Source organism: Apis cerana, linkage group LG14, assembly GCF_029169275.1.
Source record: "Apis cerana isolate GH-2021 linkage group LG14, AcerK_1.0, whole genome shotgun sequence".
NCBI lineage: Eukaryota > Metazoa > Arthropoda > Insecta > Hymenoptera > Apidae > Apis > Apis cerana.
This window is the reverse complement of record NC_083865.1, coordinates 5,496,690-5,514,981: the sequence shown is the minus strand read 5'-3', so window position 1 is coordinate 5,514,981 and position 18,292 is coordinate 5,496,690. Positions and strand designations below refer to the sequence as shown.

The following is an 18,292-nucleotide window of genomic DNA, read 5'->3' as shown; positions in this document are numbered from 1 at the left end:
TAGAGCCTGGCTATTGAACCATGACCAGTTTCTGGATATTTATACACCTATCGTCAGCCCATTAATTATTGTGACCGTGCAGAAACATCGCCAAAGTTGTATTTTAACATAGCTTGCAATAAATATCCCTTATGATAGGTGGAAATTCACTGAAGCGAGCAACGATTAGTTGACACTAAGTAATGCCTCGGCATTTCTTTGGAACACACCGTGGACAGTGGATGCGGAGACTACGAATTAATCAAGGATACTTGACCAACTTAAATACTTGCTTACTTTTCAAAAAAAGAAAAAGAATACTTCTACGCGAAAACTTATAGAATTAGATCTTGTTATTCGTCATTCGCAATTCTGAATATCTGAAAATAAATTTAAAAATTTAGAAACAATTCAAAGAAGAAGATTTCAAAGTAAGAAATTCGCATCTTTCTAATATTATTTATCTTATTACAGGCGATTTAAAGTCTTCCAAGGAAAAGAATTTCTAAATTTCTTAAAAATCTTATCGATAGATCTTATAAATTCGATATCCGGAAATTTTAAATTTACGCAATCCGTAATTCGATCATCCTATGTCAACGAGTTAACATTTTCCACTCTTCTTCACGGAGTATCCGCAAATAGCTAGCCTCTACAATTTCCATCACGAATCAAGAACCGGATGATAGATGCGCGAGGGTCTTGGATTATGCCTCGCATGTCGGAGGCATAATCGATCGGGAAAGAAAGAAATCCCTAAGGAAGCTCGTCTCTCGCCGATCGATTTCCATCCGCGTGTATAATATCCGTGAAACGCGGTCGGATTAGGGGGAGGAGGAGGTTCCTCGCGCTTTGAAAGCAAAGTCGTACGCAAAGTGCCATTTATCCGCGGTCGATCCGCAACGTTCAAGTACCGCAATTCCATTTACAGCGTATAACCGTGGACCGTGGGGGATAAACCGTACAATTTGTCCATCGTTTAGAAGATCTTCTTTCGCTCTCCATCCTCGTCCATCTTCTCTCCTTCTCCTCCTCTTCCCCGCCTCCTCCCCTCTTCTCCCCTTCGAACCATTTATCCCACCATAAATCCCGCTATTACGACTCGGCGGTCGACTTTCCGCGAGATTCGAAAGAAAGCCGAACTTGAATTCCGTCCACGGGGTGGATGAAGAAATCATGCATTAGGTCCCATCCACTGGATTACGGCCATAAATATCGTTTATACCTCGTGAAACGAGCCGGCCAACGGGGCACCACGACAAACCCGGACCGAATCTAATTCCTATTATACGCGAAACGATTAATAGCCGTGTTTACCATAAGTCGGATACAAAGTGAAAGCACCGCGGAAGCGGTTCGCGGATTATCCGTGGTAAAGGCATGCGTGGAACACGTGCGGGGCTGTTGCAAGTGTATCGTGTCAAGTGTGAGCGATTCAGAATTCTTACGATTACGTAAAAAATGATAGAAAGAAAAAGGCGTATTATTAGTGGAGAAATTATATAATCCGGAATTTGTCGATACATGTGGACGAATTTCAAGTTCAAAGCGATGAGTATGAATGAGTATTGTAATGTATGTATGAATTTATGGTAGAAATATTTGTGTTCTAATTCGAAAGGGAGAAATAATGAAGATTGGATTTGTTAATTGATTTCTTTAATTAATTTTAGATCTATCTTTTGATAAGAGAAAATCTTCCTTTGGAATGCAATCAGCAATGAAGGAAAGAAGTTTTGCATAATGTTCCTAACTTTTAATCAAAATTAAATTACTTGATAAGATTACTTAATCATCATGATTTTATATAAAAGGATATAAAATCCTTTTATAATCTCTGATAAAATTAAAACAATATAAATTCTACAAATTCTACAACGAAATATAAAATAAACTTAAAATAATATCAAACATCAACTAATGGATGAAATTATCTTTCTTATATCATTCGTATCAAATGAACCTTGTCGGAGTACCAAACACTTCCCCTAAAAATCCCTAGAAATCCCTAAAATACCTATCTCTCGAGATCACCCTCTGTCAACGAAATTTCTCACCGCGAACGAATAAATCTAAGGATTTAAGGAATGCTTACCATCCTTGTGGACAAGGCGTAAATCCACGTAATTCGATTTGGTGTCCCTTCGATTCCCCAAGAAACGCGTCCACCTCGCGTGGATTTACTCCTCGACGAATCGGAGGCTTTCGCGAGAGTCTGATAAACTTGTTGACGGTGTGTAACTCTTGACGAGGGTTGAGAACACGGCGAGAGATCAAAGGTCAAAGGCTGGTTTGGGACACGAGGGTAGTAGAAAAAATAAGGTCTGGTTCCTCCATCCAGGATGGTAAGATTGCCCGACGGACGAGAGAATCGCGTGGAAACATCCATTTAAGGGAGACAAAGAGTTGGATTTTTTCGGAGTCCATCTTCCGTTCTTTTATCCTCGTCGATTCTTCACCTTCTCGCTTCTTGCCACTGGAAGTCAATGGATCTGGGTATGTAATATATCTGACTAATTTTCTCAGCTTATTTAGATTCTTATTTCTTTACAAAGTATTACAAAATGTATTTTTTTTAAATATTTTCTGTATCTAGAAACATAGACAAAATTTAATGTTTTAAAATAAGAGAATAAAATTAATGGGATAAGTTCAATACGAGAAAAATCATATCCGAAAATTCCAAATCACAAAAAAGAGAAAAACAAGAAGAAACGATGGATCATTCCTTTTTTAACACACATTTTAAGACACATTAAAAATTCCTCATCTCTCCTTAAAAAAAATCTCAAAGATTACAAGAAATTGTCCAAAGCAATTCCAAGAAAAAGGGACAAAAATACGAGCACACTTCGAATTGGAGTATAGAAAGAAGGAAAGCAAGAAAGGGCGATCGCCGATAGATCAGAGGAAGCATAACCAAAAGCTCGATTTCGCAGTAACCGGAGAAACTCGTGTTCCAGAGCCGTGTGTATGGAGAACAAGTTGGAGAGATTGGCGGTGGCTGCAGTTGCTATGGCGACAGGACCGTCTAAATCCGCGAAGCACCCTTCCGCCGTCACGAGTCGAGGGGAGGGTGGCACACAGGGGTGACAATGGGGGCGCTAAGCCTGGAGATTTGCAGGGACCACGCCGGTTGGTCGGTTCATTGTTTCAACGCCAGCTCTGTCGGGAAACGTATCACCAGAACACCTCTCTCTCTCTTTCTCTCTCTTCTCTTTCTCTCTCCATCCTCTCGCGTCCTTTCCTCTCTATCCCTCCGCCACCCTACTTGGCGTAGCTGAGAAAAAAGTCGTGAAACTTGGGGCAGAGACGAACGAGCGGCGGCCACGTTGAATATAAATCGCGTCGCCTCTGCTTCTGCTCCGTGGAAACCACTTTCAGCCGAGAAAAATGCCGTTGAATTAAATCGGCCGCTATTAATTTAATGGCCACTTCATTAGAGGGTTGCGATAGGAGTATCGGTTTCTCGCGAGCTCCAGCTTTTTATTTTCTCCGATTTCTTTTTCTTCTTCTTCCTCTCTCTCTCTCTCTCTCTCTCTCTTTCTGTGTGTTTCTTCTCTCTTTTATTTATTTATTTCCTCTCTTCCTTTTTTTCCCACTTCTTTCAACCTTCTCTGATCTATCTTTTTGCGTGCATCGTTCTTCTTTCTTTTTTTTCTTTTTTTCCTTTTTTTTTTCGTTTCAATAGGAAACGTTTACTTTGTTGCGTGCACACACACTCGAGTATCTCAAAGAATATCGATTAACCCGATCTTTTTTGGATCTTTCTCTTCTCGCTCGGTGATAATTAATGCGATGATTATTGATTATGATTTATGCGTACACGCTAACTTTCAATGTTGCACGGTGCTTGGCGAATTAATCCTTTTAATGCGATCTGATTTTTTTCTTCCTCTTTCTACACTTGAGATCGGTGTGGGATACTTTGAGAGTTTTGAAAGGAGAGGATGTCGTTTTGATTTTTCATACGGGAACTCTTACATTACGTTCTTGAATGTTTAGGTGTTCCTTTGAAATTGATTTTATTAATAATAATGAAAGTAGTTAGGGTAATTTTATGTTCGTGCAAATTTTATTTTATTTCACTTTATTACACTTAATTATGGAGTAATTTCAATTTTTATTTCGTAGCTTGCACGATAAACATTAGAAATTTATTCCATGCAGAATATATATATGAATAAAAAAAGTAAAGTTGAATATTACTTTATTTAATATTTTATGTTGAATAAATTACTTCCAAGAGTATCTTATCTCTTGCCGCTAAATTAAAAATATTCAATGACTTATTTAAATTCCATTTCTTTAATTAATTTTCACCTATCACCTCGACTTCTTTACTTAATTTCAATTCATTTCCATAATTCCAATGAATAAAAATAATATATATATGTATATATATTATTTATATGTATATCGCAGAGAATTATAATTTTCAAGAAGAATACAGGATAATAGAACAAACAAATTGATTTATGGAAAGCCTTTTTTTGAAGTCACGGTATCGCTTAAATTCTTTAATGATCGTAAAAGGATGGCTTGGCAAACGATTTAGCGATAAGAGGAGGGGGCAGGATACACGGTGGTAGTGAAAACAAAACGAGAAGAAGACGGTAAAAATGTTTCATAGATAGAAAGAGCCCGCGGCGGGTAGAACGGTTCGTTCGGTGGAGATTGGGCCAAATGAAATTACCCCCCTGGAAAACCGAGACCGACGATCTCTGACTGGAAATAAAATCCGCGTACTTTACCCTTTTAATACGCGCAGTCTCGTATGATAAGCCTCCTCCTCTACATCCACGGATATACACGTTATCAATGTAATTGTAACAATTAGATCTATTTTATTTGCGTGGAGGCGTTGATTTCTGACTCTTGAATTCTTCGTCAAAATTTGAATCGCTCGTTGAACAAAGATTTAAATAGTTTAGAATCACGGAAGAAATCTCACTTTATCTAATTGTCTTCGATTAGATAGTTTACTTTAGATAATTGTCTTTCACCATTGTTAAGAAAATTAATTTCTTTCATCGAATTCGGACATTTTCTATCCAAAATCAACATTTCTCCAAACCGGCTAACCCGCTACATCTCTTTAAACCTCTGCCACAATTCCACAATTCTTCCATTTGTCACCTCGAGCGCATCCCAATTCCTAAAAAACAAAACGCACCGCCTCGAATCTTCCGTTCCAAAATTCTGGCCGCGATTTCACCCTTTTTCTCTTTCTCGAACGGAAGGAACGAAGGTGGAAAGAGGGTTGGACTCTTATCTAGGGAGGGACGTTGGTAGGGATGTATTAGCGGCAGGTATTAAATTATGGTCAGCCCAAGGCAGCGGTGATACCACGATGTTGGCCGGTAACAAACACACACACACCCCCGTTGCGGAATTAACCCCCGAGATGGCCGGTGTTTCCGAGGGATAATTTCATTTGGCAGCGGCTCCTGGCTAACGTGGACCACGGTCCATTCTGGCCGCAGGCTGTCTGCCTTCCGATTTCCCCTTTTTCCTCCTTCCCCCAAACCTCCTGCACCCCTCTTTTTTTCTATCTTACGGCTAATTTTTTGCCAAGATTTCTCTCCGCTTCTCTTCGTGCTCCGTTCGGAAAACGAGTTTATATGGGCTCTCGTGAATGGGGAGGATATTCTGTTTTTTTTTCTTCTTTTTTTTTTTTTTCGATAAAAGTGCAGTTGGTTTAATTGGCGAGAGAGAATGGTATGGGGGGGTATGGTAGTTTAGAGAGGAAGAGTAGGTCGGTAGATAGAGAGGAATTTCGATCGCGGTTTTTTAATTAAGATTTGACGTAGTGGAAAATTTGTTTCTTAAGGATTTATTTATTTGGCAATCTTTATATCGTATATAATTATGCAATAACTATTAAAAAATAGAAAATTAAATATATTCACGCTTCATCAAATCGATCGGTGGAAAGAAGCAAAGAATTATATTTTTAATAAGTATCTACTACTACTATTACTACTAAAAAAAAAAAAAAAAAATAAGAAAAAATTTAAACGAAAGTTTAGAATTATTTTATGTCCATTAAAAATTGAAAATCTTTTCTTCTATGAAATATCGATTATTAAAATTCTAGAATGTCAAAAGCAAAAAAATTCACCAATTTCATCGAAAATCGTAATCGACTTTAAATTTTCGCATCTCTCTCTTTCTCTCAACTTATCAAAAAGATTTATCATTTTAATTCCTAAAATAAATCAGAAGCGAGAGAAGAAAAAACAGAGCATAGAAATTTTTAAAAATCTTTTTCTGATCTTCGTTTGATCAAATCATCGTCCGCGAAATATCGATTATCGAAAGGATCAAATTTAAAATTTGCCAATTCCATCAGAAAATCAGAGTCGATTTTAAAATCACACCTTCTCGGCAATCCGTGACTCCGTCAAGGATTTATCGTTTTAATTTCTGACGGGTCGGAAGCGAGAGAAGAAGAAACGAGGATATCTCGAGACCCTAGGGATCCTCGTACCTCGGCCAGGGCGAACTGGAAGCGAGGCAGCCCGAGGTACATTCATCACGAGTTATTAAACAAGCCAACAAAAGGCTTGGGTGACTGGAGGGCGCGTGAAAAAAAGCTGGAAGATAGAATCGTGGCTAACCAGGGCCACGATGATAGATGACCACGAGGATTAAGGCATCCTTGCAATCTCGCTTCCTTCCTACAAGATTTCTTACGATAGTGATAAGAAGTTGCCACATAGAGATAAACGTGGTGAGGAAAATTAGTGGAAAATAATTTGATAGCCGTGCTGATTTGAACGACTCGCATTTCTCTTCTTTTACTTTTCTTTCTAAAGAGAAAATTTCGTGAGATGGAAATTCGCGTGCTATGGATATGATGAGATATATATATTTTCGACAGTGATTAAATTTTTTAAATGGACCAAGATATTAAATCAGAATTTTTTCCTTTTAAAATAAATCTGAAAATAATTGTTCTTTATTTATTTACAGTCGAATTATTCGATTGGGTATTAAAAGTAGATGTAGATAAAGTCAAAATTGAAATTATTATTTAGAGTACTGGATGAAAGCATTGGAATGAAGATTAGTAAATAAATTTATATATGGTGGTATAAAATTAAGAAGAAAAATGAAGCACATGGATTATTTTGTTGCGTAAAAAAACTTTAAGAGAGGAATATAAATGTACATTAATATTCCTCTATTAAAGTTGACTTTATTTTCTTTCCTCTTTTATCTTTCTTTTAAGAAAGTTTCCTGTAACGAGAAAAAAAAATTTATTGAAGTATATCGTGGAATAAAAATTAATATATAATGAAAATAATTGGGATTATAAATATTCTTAAAATATTTTATATTTTTATTAAAGATAATAGAAATTCAACATTAATATTATAATATTATTATTATTATGTAAAGGAATTGAATATAAAAAATTTAGAGAAAGTTAATATGAAAGAATATAAACGAATATAATATAGCGAGAAGCAATAAAAATTTATTTTGTTCATCGATATATCGGTCTCGATTTATTTCTTTCACGTTCTCATGTGTTGAGATATTAGAAGGGGAAAAAAATCATTATAAATGGCGAGTGATATCTAGATCGAGAACCAGATCATTACAAATTAGAAATTAATAGAGCAGATCGAGTTGGGACTGCTCCTAGTTAATAGTTTCCTTCTTTATTGAAACTGAAATTATCCTGTTATTAATAATAATTATACTTGTTACTCGGTAAGAATAATTAAATTTGCTGTTGCTAAACGATTCGGTAATTATTCAATAGTATTAATCAGTATAAGCTAATCAATTCTTCATCAAATATAGTATCATTCTCGATTTAATGTCTTCATTTAATGTCTTTGATTTTCCAAAATAAAATATTTTAAAATAAAATATTATCGATTAAATACAATAAAGTTTTATCAAATAAAAACATTGGCCTCGAGTATAAAAGTACAATATATATTTTATCATAGGTGAAATTTTTTAAAGAAATATTATATTCGTTCTATATTTAAACGAAACATAATTAGATTTCGTTTAATTTTAAAAATTTCTGGAATTCGTATTTGAAAATCTTAATTTTGATCACTATATTATCTCTTCCAAGTTGACCAGTTCCAAATTGACCACAGGAGACCTAAAAAAAATTCTCCAATTATTCCAATCACAAGATTTCAAGAAACTTCCACATTCCCTTGTAATAAACTTCCACTCCAATCCTTTTCAAATGATTAATCCTCCAAAAAATTCATTCGCCATCATTCACCCAAATCAATCCACCATGAGCACTACCTTAATAATTAAACTCACGATTTCAAATCATCATAAACATTACTCTTCTTTCCAATGTTTAAGATGATTCTACGTAAGAAGAAGATTATTCCTTGTCACGTGCCCCATTGAAAGACCATCTCACGAGCAAGCACGCGCCAGGGAAGCTATATTCCTTTTTATTCCAACCCTTCCCATATCCTCCAGAACGCAAAAGCAGCACCAACAACCCTCTCCGGAGTACCTGTAACATCAATTAAAATTCCCGCGGTCGATGAGCCGCTGTTTCGTGCGATCGTCCGCCGTTTTTAATTGGATTAGAGCGAGACGGCTACACGCAGCATCGGCGTGAGGGGGTGGGTCGAGCGTGTCGAGGGTGGCAGGTCGTTGCGGGAAGGGGTAGCCTCACGAATATTCGGACGTGGCAGACGAAGGGGCAAGGGACGTTGTTGGAAGGTGCAGGTAAATGACAGAGACAATCTACCACCCCCTCATACCGACCCTCTCAGTGTTGTATGATGGTGTGGGGTGAGTATCGATTTGCACGGTTTTGTTAGAAAGGAAAAGTGGAAGGGGTGAAACGAATGAAGGTGTTTTGATGATTGTTTTTTTTCTTTTTTTTTTTTAGGTTTTTGATTTGACGCTTGGTTTTTTGATTCATAAAAATTATGAAAATTATTTTGTAGTGACATTGGATTAAATTTCATGTGAAAAATTTTCCAATCTTAACGATGATTTGATCAATTTTGAGAAATAATAAAATGTTGAAACACATAATGTGAAATAATTACACTTTTATATTATGATACATTATAAAATTTTTCACAGAATAAACTCTACAAACTTATATAAAAAATAAGATGAAATAAATTCTAAAAAACTTCTCCCAGTACAAAGTTTCGGAAAATAACATTATTCAATTAACAATTATACAATTCCAAGAATTATAATGACGTATTCGCATACTAAAAATATCTTCTTGAATTTATAACAATACAAAATGAAGTAATTGTCTCCATATTTGTATCTACATCCCAATATTCACGTTATCGACGCGCAATGTACGCACGCGATATTAAACCCAAACAATTTAAAAAGTGGCGACTCTCACATAAGCTTTTGGGAACGATTAACTATTTTTATAGGGTTTTTTCAGGGCGAACTTTCGAAAGGACTGTCGGAATAAATCATCAGGAGAGTGTACAAAGTGCCGGGGGCGGCTCGTGCATCGTATCTGCATTCGCGCCACGCGGCATTAATTATGTATTCAATAAATTTTAAACGCATCGAAATGAATTCAAATTGCAGATTAATATTAAACGGCGTTGGCTAATTGGCCGGGCAATTATGCGGCGTTAATTAAACATTAGGAGCAAAGTCGTCGCGACATAAGCACGGACTCCGCCATCTAGCGAAAAGTTTGGAAAAGAAACTTGTTGAGGACAGAGCCATCTAAAAGAAAATTTCTACGGTTCCACCAAAGATTCGAAATCAATTTTTAAACGTCTGTTTTATGGTAACTATTCATCTGTCGCACAAATAATTCATTTTTCATTATGTCAGTTTTTCTCTATTAATTTATTCATTTGGAAGATTGAGTAGAAGGTTTGAATTTCAAGAGTGTAAATTTTTATCTAGATTGGTATGCGAAACATGAAGACAATGAAACATTTGATTCGAAAAATTTAATATAATTTCAGATGGTACATTTTGATACAAGTTCGTGTTCTTTTTATTTTTTTTTGTCATTTGAAAAGGATATTGGCAATGTTAGAATTATAATTTGTGTGAATATTTTACTGGTAAACAGTAGAGCGAAATTTTTGTAGTGATTTTAATACAGAAATATAGTGAACAATATTGAAGAATAATAAGATAAGAAACGTATACTTTATAGATAACAATATCTCACAGTCAAAACAAATTTATGAATAATATAAAATACAGTACAATGTATATACACATATAGTTAAAATTTAACACGAATTTCATAGTTATTATAAATTTTTATATAGCGATTTATGATTGACAAACAAGAATATATCTTAAATCATGAATAAATCACAACGATAAGAATTTGTACAATTTTGTTAATCAAATGAATGGATAAGGAAAAAACGCGTTTAGAAAAAAAAAGTTTTATTACATTTACCTACGATTTGTAATACGTTAATATACGCAAAGTTACATACACAACAACATACGATCCGGTTCGAGAGTGATACTTTTATGGGTTCATCGAGACGTTAAAATATTCTCAACCCTTGAAGAGAGCATATCGTGAGAAGTAGGAAGGGAATTCGAGTCACGATTTTAATATCGGGTTGGGTAAAACGATTTCGTTCTTGATATGTCCAAGATTGGCGAACGTAATGAAAGACTTTGCCATAGATGGATTACGAAGAGAAACGATTACTTAAATGATAATGTAGCAAAGCGGTTAACTTGTGTATAATATCGTTTGATAACAGTAAGAAAATGTTTTGTACTCTAAATCCATTTATTTTATCTTCGCATATAATAATATTTATTGTGCTTCGTGTCGATGATACGTTGCTATGGTAAAATCTTTTCCACGATTCGTCAAACGTATGCGTTCGAATTGTCGCTCATAAATCACGATATATTTCACCTTTTTCCCGAAAATGGTTAGACGAGTTCACGCCCGATTGAGTATTCGTGACTATACCATCGAGTTTATGTGTTACACCATACTACATTAATATTCCTTTTTGACTTATAGCTCTGTTCGATTAGTTATGCAGCTTGAGAACGCGATTATGTGATTAGTTGAATTATTTAACGGTGAGTTGCGAATTTCCATGTCTCTTGATCCACTTTCAAGTGCAAATTGTTGTGTATTTCTGCTTCCTTTCGTTTACAAAAATTTCATAATTGATAGTATTCGTTGGATATAGATGAATGCTGTTGAGATTTTTCTTTAAAAATGAAATGATTCAGAGGATCAATTGACTATAATCCTACAACTCTGTAATTTATAATGAACGATCGACCAGTTTTTATAGAGGCAACGAGATCATTTTCACGAATAAAAGGTATAAATTCTTTGGTAAAATCGAGCTTATACATTAATTCTCTTAAGATACGTTGCCTATACTACTTAATGCTACGCCTAGTTTATGCACGCTACCACAATTCTTGTTTTCTCCTTATTTTATCGATTAACATGTCGGTTGTTATAATGACTATGTGACACGTCGCTTGAGTAATTACGAAACGTTAAAAAAAATTCGTTTCGAGGTTTTCTTTCGTAAAGAAAGATCGCAATTTTAATCTTATTATCGATAATTTATATACAAGTTCTTCTCCCTTAATTTGCATCAAATCTTGTAATAAGTCTGCACCCTGTTCACAGAATTTTTTTTCATTTGTCCTTAGATTATGAAATCACAGGGAACTATATGATCATTTGTAGATACTATTTTCTCACAAGATAAACATATTTGCATCTACATAATCATCAATAGATACGGTAGAGATCTGTATATCTCTTTTAATAACGTAGATTTCTTCCATAACAATTATCAAAGTTTATTCCTCCAACGATTCAGATTTCACGCCACTAGTTCATCGTTTCCTAATATTTAGGATTAAAGTGGCGTTTCCTCCTCTTGCAGTTACCTGGGCGTCGGAGGAGGTGGTGGTGGTCATACAGCGCTGCCTGTGTAGAAACCTGTCTTGCCAGCCAAGCCAGGTCCTCGTTTTTTCTTTTCGCATTCCATTGTACTAAACGTATTTTGAGCGATTTGAGACTTTCTTTTCGGATTTTGAAGTGTCATGCTTCTCTGACTAGAGTTTGAACTTGAACTAGTTCCTGGTTCGGATACTCTAAGAATCCCTGAGTGTATCGTGCCGAAATTTTGATAGATATATTGAGATTGAATAGCTGAAACAGATGTATTCTGATTCTTCAAGGTAATGGGCACTGTCTGTCCTGCTAAACTATTGTATCGCGTATCATAACCGAAAGGAGTATCCAACAACGATTCATTTTTTTCTCCATATCCACTGAGTCTGGAATCAAGGAGACCTTCCTTTTCGGTAAAGCCACTCAATCTAGAATCCACGATATTTTGTTCTGTGGTTCTAGGAGAGAATTCGCTATATCGCGGCTCTTGGCCAACTGGATGTTCTTTACTTTCTGTGAAAGCAATCATATTTTGTCGAGAATCAGACAAAATTCTGGAATCAATTAAACCTTCTTTATCGGCAAAACCACTTAATCGTGAGTCAATAACACTAGCTTCTGACTTATCCCCGAAGCTATATCTAGAATCCGTGTTTTTTGTATCTGGATATGCTGGTAAAACATGAGAGAGGTCTGCCTTATCGACGTAACTAATCGCTTGAGGATTCGAGGCACAGATATCGGGTGCAGTTTTGCATAACAAAGATGTTCCTTCTTCGGGAGCTCTTTGAGATGCTGTAAATATTATAAATTTACAATTAAATATTTGCTTAAATGATATTTGTAAATGATATATATAAAAATAAATTAATTACTTTTCGAAGGTTGTCCAAAAGCTCGAGCTTGTGGAGGTCCAGGTGACTTCTGATGAGTTCTAACTAGATATTCTGAACTCAAACCTCTTTGTTCCCTTAATTTTCTCTCAGCACCGGGTACCATGACTCTTACCTTAAAAATCGAACAATATTAAATTAACTATTTCACTAATAGTATCATTCTAAAATTATATATATATATATATACCATTTCTTCTACAGTTGAGAAACGGGCCATGTATCCAGACATAGTCAATACAGCCGCCACTTCTGCCAGAATTAAAGCCAATCCCGATAATTGAAGACACCAACCATATTGATACTGTGGTAAACCATTGTCATCGGCTTGCATACTCGAAGTAGATGGCAGACTATATTTTGCCGGCAACTCTAACGATGCATCCGACAAAGCAGACGCTAGAACTATAAGGCCACCACCTAATGAGAGTCCTGGAATATAAATGAAATTATTACTTGGCTTATATCCTGGTATCTTTGATATTTATAATTTTCGAATCAATTCGATATTCGTGATTTATTTTCGACAACGATTTATTTTTCATGATTTGTTTTCCAATTATCAAATTTTTTAATTAAATCTTTCATATCATTTCTCTATATCATTACTTCTACGAAATATTTAAGGATTTACAACTTCAATATCCAACGGATATTCGAATACTTATGATTTATTTAAATGTTACGACTTTTTTCATTTCAGCAAAGAAGATGAACTTTATTAACAGATCTGGAAGAGATTACCACGGATTAAATTAGATGGAAAGTTGAGAAACGATTCATAGTTGTTCGCAACTCAACTTTTGAGGCTTCAATCTTTTTCTTTATTATGGATCGATTCGTATCTTTTTAAGCTGAGGCAACAGTGCTATTGCATTCTCGTAAATACGCTAGCTTACACTGGTAATGCAAGACGAATGAAGCCATTAAAATTGATCGTTCCATAAAACTCGTCGCGTTTTCTGCGTGCTTAACTGCACCTTTCGAGTGAATAAACGGCACCCACTAACGGTAATTGAGGTAAAACTGAGTGCCCTGAACTGTTCCTGACAATGAATTAGATTGGTTGCAGTTTTTCAATTAAAGGAAAGAACGATGAGTTATTGTGGAACCTCTCTCTCATTTCCATCTAAACTTTTCATTTCGTCAATAACGAATTCTTTATTTTTTTTTCTCGTAATGCACGCCCAAGATTCGAGTTGACCGCTTTTAGTTTTTACTCAATGGATTTTTACCGCGCGTAAAGCGTGCTGCATAAAAATTTGCATACGCGTAAAACGAACAAGCAAAGCTGCCGTTTCCTCGACGGTCGATTCAATTCCAGTCGCACCGTCGACAGGACATTGTTATGACGGGATAAGCTGTCCCGTTATTGCATTCTTAACGACAGATAGTCGGCCTGCGTCACGGCGACCTGGATTATCGTTGAAACGCACCAGCTCTCTTGGTCTACTTTTCAACCCTTTTTTGAATGCTCGTCCTACCTATTTTAACCCTCTTTCGTGGTTGTTTAAGTCGTTTCATGAGAAAATTGAAAGAATGTATTTCTTATTTTAATTTATTGTAATTGCGAATAGAATTATTAATAATGATAAAAGATTGAAATTTTGTAAAAATTAGATTAAATTAAATTTTGTTATAGAAAGAAAATTTTTGAAATTTATTTGATATTATAGGAATTTTCATTTGATGTTGCTTTAATTCGAAATGAATTAAAATTAGAATTTTTATTTCATGTTACGTATTTTAATATTTTATGAATTTTCACAACTATTGTTACGGGATGTTACGGGATCGTGTTATTAAATTTAATTATTAAATTATTCGTTGATCGTGAAAATATTTTATATTAAAGCATATGTTAATGGAGTTCTAATTACCAAATTTAATTGTCAAAATTAATTTTCGAGTCACATGTGCGGGTAAAACAGATATTCATTACAGATGTTCAAATAAGAACATTTTTTTCAGATTCTTCGATTAGATATATTGTACTCGCACTTCAATGATATTAATTGCATGTAAATGTTTATGCTAATTTATGAATGGAAATGGAATCTACATAAATATTGTTTCACATTTGAGATATTACAACAAGAATTTTATCATGAATTTTCATATCCTATAAATTTTAATACATTTAAATTTCTCATATACACATTCCTGTTCCAATTATATTTCCAGTTATTTTACCAATTTAATAAATTATATTTCTATTTAGAGAATTCACATAATTCATTAATGCGATTCATAATACATAATTGCTCGATATATATATTAAAATCGAACATAGCGAAAAGTTTCTTAAAATTTTATTTTTCTTTTCTACAAACGAGCATTTAACAATGTAATTGAAAAATCCTCAATAGAATTCAATATTTTTCCATCCTACAAACGAACAATTATCAAACGACGTCAATTAAAATAAAAAAATAAATAAATAAAAGCCTCTCGAAAGCCAAATTAATAAATTCGAATAGAAATTTCTTAAAATCCTCCAATAATATTGAAAAAAATGCTTTTATCCTTCAAACGACCAATTATCAGTGCACGGCCAACAATAGATTACAGGTTCGTCCCCTGCAGGTGATTAATTTCAATAATTGATTGCTACTTCAGCTTGTTAAATTACAGCGGGCATAAAAAGCATGCATATTTCATTGGCGCGTCTCCGTTGAAACGGCGCGAATTGTGTTCGGCGAATTTAAATTTCAATTAAACGCCGCCATACGTTTTACAATTGGGCGTACGTCGTTTCGTCGAGGGCAAAGTTTATGCTTCGTTCTCGATTCGCGGCACGTATCCGCGCGCATGAACACGCGATGCACACGTTTGTCACGAAGATGATTTAAAAATTTTGAAAATGGATAGCGATCGGAATCGGTTAATCAAACGTGATTATTTATCACCTTAAGTCCATAACAGTGCATCTGCATCGAAGAATGACGAGTGTCCAAATAGAGGAATTATGATTTTTATCTGGTAAGATCTTTTTTCTGAATTTTCTAAATTGAAATATGTGAAATCATTCGATAAAAATATATTTGTTTGATATTAATGGAGAAAGATTTTTCTTTTGTTGTTGTCGATACTATATTGAGAATTAATTAGAAATTGAAAGAGTCTAATTTTCAAAATTTTATTTCTGAATGTTTCAGAAAAATGTTTTATTATTCTTGGAAGGGTTAAGAAATAATTATTATAGAAAATGTAAAAATATGACATGATTGCTTCATTATATAACCAATAAAGAGAATAACAGATCGAAACCAATTAAACAAAACAATATAAAAATAATAAAGAACAAAGGAACATAATTAAAAAGAGATAGAATAAATGCAATAAATAAATATAATTAACTCTCACCTTTGATTTTTAAACTTTAATTTATTCAATTCAATATTAAACGAATGTAATAATAATAAATCAATATAACAAAGCAAAAAACATGTTTTGTGCATGTTTTAGTTTTAACAAAATAATGGAATTTATATATATTTAGAAATAAGTAATATAATTTTCATTCTCTAAAAATTACTGTTCATTTACATCGTGTCGAATTATTTCAAAAAACACAAAAATCCAAATCTAATTTTTTTTATATCAAATCGACGCAGAAGATAATTTTTATAATTTTCCCTGTTTCTCTATTCCTTTTTTTAAATTATTCGAAGAATCACAGAGCGAGAATGAGGTTGTTTTCCTTAGAAATTCAAGCATGATTGAATCCCTTTCGAGAATCTATACGTGATCCAGCATTTCACACGTATTTTATCGTGGTACAAAAACTTGGCCGCGTATCGACGAATCGAATTTCTATGCGGAGAGAGGTTTAATTAGCGCGGTGCTTGTCAGCCTTCTCTTCATTCACCGATTCCATTCGTAAGTATGCCAGGCCAGACGCTGTTTATCAATTAACTGTAGTTAACCACCGCGACCTAATTTCACGCGTCTTCGGGAACAAGTCACGACAGATATAAAATAATTACGCTGAAGCGCAAGTTTAAGGTTCGTTAAGAACCGTGAAAAGGGATCTTTGTCTAATTTCGACTCGTCAAATAATTGCACGAAGTGGAGGAATTCGTCAAAACTAAATGAGGAATGTTTTTATTAAAATATGCGTAATGGATTTACGTAGTATCACGATTGATTAATTGTGTCGATTAAATTAATTTTATTTGGATTGTTTTATATACGATTTGTAGATGGATTCGTAGTTGGAATAAAATTAATTTAAATAACAAGATGTCTGAATTAATTTTTCGAAATGACTCTGTTACGAGAATTTTTTGAAAAATAGATTATCGGTATTTTGAAAGGGATTAATTACTGGTAAAACATGAAATTTTAATCCATAATTTTAATTATAGTTCTTTCATTCCATTGTACACGAAAACTCTTATTATATTTCTTTATGAAATTCGTCATTAATATTTTGTATAAAATGAAACATAGATTTATCTCTATTTATTTTATTGTTGCAGTTGAATGTATTGTTGAGAAAATATAAAAAATCATTAATAAATTACAAGACGATTTCAATATTAAAACGATTATTACAATTACTGTATGAAGTACCAAGAATCGACTGAAGTTGGAGCTAAGATTGACGTTTCATCACGTGCCGAAAAAAATGGTGTTAGGAATGAAAGGGTTAGAAGTACATTTAATTCCAATAGACCATTTCACGTGAAACAATATAACAGATATATCGATCAAGATTTCTAACGTAATTATAATTTTAATACATATATATACATTAAGAAAAATTCCGATAAAAACTTATCCAATAGAAAAGATCAATTTGCAATATTGATTACAACATGGACAGATGATAAATATCTCGTATCGATATAAATCAAGCCTCAAGTAAACAATATCAGCGAACGAAAGTTGGCGGACTATAGCCATCGAAGTTTGGAATATTGAATCGAGAGTCATCTTCAATTTCTAAGTTGACTCGATTGTATCATGCTTTGTTCCTCTCCGGCCGACTACTCAACTCATTGCTCGATTAATTAGCAGTAATTGCAATTTAGTCGAGAAACGTGGGGAGGGAGGGGAACTCGACGTTTCCCATTGACGCAATATGAACGTGGCATCCGGACTCGGTTCAAAAGTAAACGTATCAGGATCTGCTCGCGCTTATCGGAGTTAATCTGAATGTTGAATGGAAATTAAGCAGGATTAGCGGTTCCAATCCTTCGTTCCATATTCGAAAATGTTTCCCCGTGAATATTAATTTTATTATTAATATAATGGATGGCTTCCATTTTTTTTTCATCTTTTGATACACGAAGGTGAAAATTAATTTTTTAATGCAATTCAATGTGATATTAAAAACGATTTCCGATAATGGAGATTGAATTTACGCGCGATTTGCGACACTCTTTTCTTACTCTAATAAATTTGTGTATGGATCAAATGTTCATCAGTCGTTCGGTTCCATCGCTTTGTTCATTCTTCGCATATTCGACAAAATCGAATCAGAAAGTTTGACACA

General features: G+C 34.3%; 1 protein-coding gene and 1 long non-coding RNA gene across 5 annotated transcripts in view; one reads left to right on the top strand and one right to left on the bottom strand.

Annotated features, from left to right (window-relative positions):
• The window catches only part of LOC133667228 (uncharacterized), a 32,461-nt gene that overhangs the window by 9,758 nt on the left and 4,411 nt on the right, over positions 1-18,292 (top strand). The window contains exon 1 of one of the 2 annotated variants that reach the window (XR_009832531.1): positions 15,162-15,771. The exons of the other annotated variant lie outside the window; for it this stretch is intronic. This is a non-coding gene — a long non-coding RNA (uncharacterized LOC133667228). Of the gene's footprint in view, positions 1-15,161; positions 15,772-18,292 lie in introns of those variants that run through there. 2 annotated transcript variants of the gene reach the window in all.
• LOC107992927 (uncharacterized) overlaps positions 9,918-18,292 on the bottom strand; it is a 190,395-nt gene continuing 182,020 nt past the window's right edge. For all 3 annotated transcript variants that reach the window (XM_062084199.1, XM_062084198.1, XM_062084200.1), the window contains exons 6-8: positions 12,980-13,221; positions 12,772-12,904; positions 9,918-12,691 (exon numbers count right to left, since the gene is read on the bottom strand). In XM_062084199.1, the coding sequence (XP_061940183.1) occupies positions 11,916-12,691; positions 12,772-12,904; positions 12,980-13,221 (1,151 nt within the window). In that variant the 3' untranslated portion in view covers positions 9,918-11,915. The remainder of the gene's footprint in view (positions 12,692-12,771; positions 12,905-12,979; positions 13,222-18,292) is intronic.